The 5,037-nt window shown below is 32.5% G+C and overlaps 1 protein-coding gene across 1 annotated transcript; it reads right to left on the bottom strand.

Annotated features, from left to right (window-relative positions):
- Positions 1 to 2,419: 2,419 nt before the first annotated feature.
- On the bottom strand, positions 2,420 to 5,037 carry LOC109787883 (isoliquiritigenin 2'-O-methyltransferase). The gene is made up of 4 exons (XM_020346473.3): positions 3,670 to 5,037; positions 3,261 to 3,577; positions 3,081 to 3,145; positions 2,420 to 2,974 (listed from the first exon to the last, which is right to left on the bottom strand). Exons 1-4 carry the CDS (start codon positions 4,092 to 4,094, stop codon positions 2,675 to 2,677), a joined length of 1,107 nt encoding a protein of 368 aa, XP_020202062.1. The 5' UTR covers positions 4,095 to 5,037; the 3' UTR covers positions 2,420 to 2,674.

Raw genomic sequence — 5,037 nt, 5'->3', positions numbered from 1 at the left:
GATCCTTGATTCTAGATGCTTTTATCACATGATGAAAAACAGGGAGAAGTTCATGACATACATGTCAAACAATCTCGATTATGTTTATTTGGACAATGATAAATCTATGCTATCATTAGCACATGACAAGTTAAAATTGTTATGGATGATGATGGCATGGAGATGTTGTGTGATGTAAAGAACATCCTTAACTTAAGGAAGAATTTCATATCACTTAATACCTTAAAGGAAAATGGTTTCAGCTATAAGATAGATGGAGATTGAGATGCCATTAGAATGTACAAGGTAGCCTTGATTGTGATGAAAAGACAACAAACTACAAACAATATTTACATATCATAGGGGAGTATAATTATAGGATGAGTTCCTTTTATTGAGTTAGATGATGCCATAAAATATTACATATTTGTTTTAATCATTGTAGAGAGCGCATGATGGGAAAACATCATAAGAGAGGTCTATTGAAGGAAATTTAGACCTGCAAGCTAGATTTATGCAAGTATTGTGTGCTTAGGAAACAATCTAGAGTTTGTTTCAAAGCTGCAAAACACATAACCAAGGGGATTCTAGATTATGTGCATTGATGTTTAAGGGCCTACTAAAAATTCATCATGGGGGAGGTTCTAAATATCTTGTTAATTTTATTGACGATTTTTCTCACAAAGTCTAGGTGTATTTCCTTAAATTTTATTTGACAAGTTCAAGTTGTGGAACGATAGGGTTAAGCATGACAACTAAACTCACACCTGTGGGTACCTATTTGACTCCAACCCGATTTTGACGAGGAAAACCTGCCTTGATTAGGTATGAGTTTTCCCTAACTTGAGAAATCGGGTTCGGATATGGGTTCAAGTATGTAACTCCTTGCCTCGCCCCCACCCTCATGCCCACCTTGCTACATATTCTTTTACAAAATATATATATATATATATATATATATATATATATATATATATATATATATATATGTATAAATATAAATATAAAATTAAATTTAAGTTTTTAATCTTTATAAATATTAAAAATAAAAATTAATTATTTTCATAATTAAATAATTTTAATTATAACAATAAATAAGTAACAAAATTATATGAATTTATAAGTTTTTTCTTATTTTTTTATGTATTATAAATATTATAATATAATTATTAACTTATAATTTAATTTATTTAAATTGTGTAAGTAAATTACAATAGGTCCCTATGAGTTTACCCAAACCCGACAAAACTCGATATGAATAGGAATGAGGATGAAGTTTAAAAACATAAACCCACCTCTATAAAACTTGAATCCAAACTTGATCTGCCTATTGTGGGGGTAGGGATGGGATAAGCAAAGCTCGCCTTGACTTGCCCATTTGCTATTCCTAGATGGGTTGGAGAACTTGATGATAGAAAAATTAAGTACTTGAGAGCTGATAATGGCATGAAGTACACATATTCACAGTTTTATACATTCTGTAAGAACAAGGCATTCAGAGACATTTTTTAGTGTATAAAACACCACAAATAAATGATGTTGTAGAAAGGATGAACAAGTCCTTCATTGAAAGGGCTAGATGTCTAAGGCTAAATATTGAGCTCTCAAAAGGCTTTTGGGTAGAGGTTGTTAACATGGTGTGTTATCTACTCAATTTATCACCACGAGCCTCATTGGATTGCAAAGTTGTAAAAGAGGTCTATACAGGTAACCCAATTAATTTTGTCAATTTAAATTTTTTTTATTAGGTATTATACTTTTGTGCATATATCCGATAATGAGAGATCTAGCCTTTATCTAAAGTCAAAAAGTATATTTTTGTAGATATGCTAAAAATATTCGACATATCATCAACATAAACTAACTGAAAAATAAAAGAATTATCATTAAGACTCTTCACATGAACACAATAGTCATATTCAATGCCAATAGCCAATCGAAACAAATAAAAATCAAACCATTTATACCATTATCTTGGAGACTATTTTAAACCACGTAGAAACTGCTTCAATTTACAAACCAACTAATCTTTGTCCAATTTCACTTAACCACTTTGGCTGTTCCATGTAAAACCTTAAACCCATAGATTGAACCTAGATAGGCATGGACGTGGGTGGATAATAATGGTCGTGGCAGTTTTCAATTATGGCGAACAGCTACTCAACAACCTGTCTTTGATATTACAGAGAAAGTAGAACATGCAGCTACCCCTGAAGTTAAGGTAGCATAAACAATTTAAGAGGCGAGATCCCAGACAAAAAGAAGTCAGATTGGAAAAATCCATTTGAATGCTCTGGCAATAGGCTTGTCCCTATTGGCATCCATCGTTGGGCCTGATAACCGCAACAAAGAGTTCCAACGTGAGAATGACCTAGCTATAAGGAAAGTGGAGGAAGTAGAGACATGGGAAGTTTGGTGGAGAAAATATGAAGGCAATGCGTGCAGAAACAATAAATATATAATCACATGTATTAGGTTATATGAATGAGTAAAAGGATTACAATTCATTAAAAAAAAATAAGTAAAAATATTACATAATGTCTCTTTATTCACTATTGACTTATTTATTACGATGTAGGGTCAAAGTGACTTGTACGATACACTCGGTCCTTGGATAAGAATGTTTCTAGTGTATAATCCCTATCCAACAACTATTAGGAAAATACAAAGATTCAAATTACTGCTCAACAGTTTTCTATTTATAAAATTCCATCACTCCCACCGCACCTGGGATATCATTACATGCAACATGAAATTTGGAAAAACCAGACCTCTTGCACAAGTTCTCAAACTCATTCTCAGTTCTTTCCTTTCCACCATGTGATAAAAACATGTGATTATCGACAACACAAGTACGCTTAGATGTGCCGCTGGAATTCGGGACCTCTGGGGTTATAAGATCCAAAACAATCACTTTTCCATGTGGTGGCAAAGCTTTGTGACAATTTCTTAAAAACTTTATGCAATCTTCATCTGACCAATTATGACATACATACTGAAATGGCCAAAGGCAACAAAGAAGAAAATGTGATTAGAAATTTATTTTCGCTATATTGATTTGTTTTAAACTAAAAAATCAAACTCTCAAGTAGTTCACTAACCTTTAGTAATATGGCATCACCATTTGGAACAGTTTCAAACATAGACCCTCCGATGTGCTCTATACCTTCACGCAAAATGAGTGTCAGCTAATTAATAATTTTGGTAAAGCTTTTTCCACGTGTTTTAAAATATTTGTGGGTTGTTTATATATATAGAGGAAGAGAAACTAATATATGTACCTGGATGAGGTTGTGCATCCTCAATCATCTGAGGCAAATCAAAATTAATGCCTTTAATTGAAGGATATGCAGAGAGAATTAGTTTTAAGGTCTCTCCAACTCCACCTCCAACGTCAACCAGTGTTGACACTCCTTCAAATCCTTTGTATGAGTTGATTACCATTTTAGTTTCTATTGGGCCAGCGTGAGCCATTGCTTTGTTAAACATGTCATTCAGCTCCCCATTTCTCTCCATATATTCAAATGATGGCATTCCATAGACACTTTCGAAATGGTTATAGCAATTAGGATCCACAATTGCATCCTTCACATCCGTCCTATTAAGACACATGACAAAAAGTTATATTAAAAATCCATGAGTTGCATCATTGTAGAAAAAAGCTTTAAGTACCACAAAGTTCTTAATTACCATAGGTCATGAAATCCGCGATTTATTAAAGTTGTGAGAGGGGCCAAAGAGATTCCATCATTATCAAATGCAAAGTATTTGCCAACGGGGGAGAGAGAATAAACTCTTTCTTTGTTACCATCTTGATTGGTTCGAATGGAGCAATCCAGAAGAGAGTAACTGGCTAGAAGTGGCAAGATGCGTTCAAGCCTATTAGGCAATTGAGGGTGTTGATTTGGAAGCAAAGAAGCAATTTGAGAGGCAGATAAAGATGCATGACATGAACTCTCTGCCTTTGCTATGATATCAAACAAATTGATATCAACAGCAGCATTTAGAACTGCAGGGAGGATCCGGCTAAAGCAAAGTAACGTAGCAGAGAGGTAAGCATCATCCACCTTTCCTGCTTCCTTGGGAAGTGTACTCTTGTTGGAATTGGAACTCATTTTTACTAGTGTTTAATACTTGTCTACTTTCTTCAATTTTTATGATGTTTATATAGCCATAATTCCTTCAAGTAAACGCTCGAGCCTAGTGGCAATTTTATTAATTCTCATTCCTTGAATTGGTTGTTGGAATAATGAATGTCGTGGTAGATGAGGCTGCTATGCACGCATAACTTTGTTTTTGTTCAAGATATTGGTATTGACAATTTGGATTGTGTTTATAAAATTAAAAATTATTATATTTTAAGAATATAAGATACGTTAAAGAATTAATATTCCTTTGCATGTGTTTTTGTATGATATGCATGTGTTGGGCTAATAATCTACGATAAGAATGAAATAATTTGGATACCATATTGTTGATACAGATAATTAAGTGTCTGTCTGTTTTAAAAGTTAGAAAAAAGTAACTGTTAAAATTAATTCATTTTAAATCACTGAATACAGCAAATATATATAATTAATTTCAATAACAAATTTTACACTAATTAAAACAACAGGAAATCTATAACAATTGAATTAATTGATCATGACTAATTGTCTATATAATGTATATTTTTTTATGGGTATGATACATACAATGTCTTAAAGTTGAGAAATAAAAATTAATTTGTATTATAATTCATGACTTTCACTGATAAAATATTATTTTAACACTGAATCTGAAGGCATCAAATTGACATGTGTAACCCAGGATAAAAATAATTATCGGACAAAAAGCTTGACGTGGTAGTGTATACTTAAAGCTCTTGTATAATAGTCAACAATTTGGGCAGATAGTTCAAAAGAGGCTGCTACCCAAAAAGCTGTGCATACGTTTGACTTACATCTGGCTTTTGTTCTCAGCGAGTTTCTAGACGTGTCTTATATACATATTTAAGAAATATAAATTTATGATTATGTATTGAATATAAAATATTGTTTTATATATATATCTACAAAT

The sequence above is a fragment of the Cajanus cajan genome, chromosome 11, assembly GCF_000230855.2.
Source record: "Cajanus cajan strain Asha chromosome 11, NIPB_CcT2T_4, whole genome shotgun sequence".
NCBI classification, from domain to species: domain Eukaryota; kingdom Viridiplantae; phylum Streptophyta; class Magnoliopsida; order Fabales; family Fabaceae; genus Cajanus; species Cajanus cajan.
Note: the sequence above shows the minus strand (reverse complement) of the source record. Positions and strands in the feature narration are given on the sequence as shown.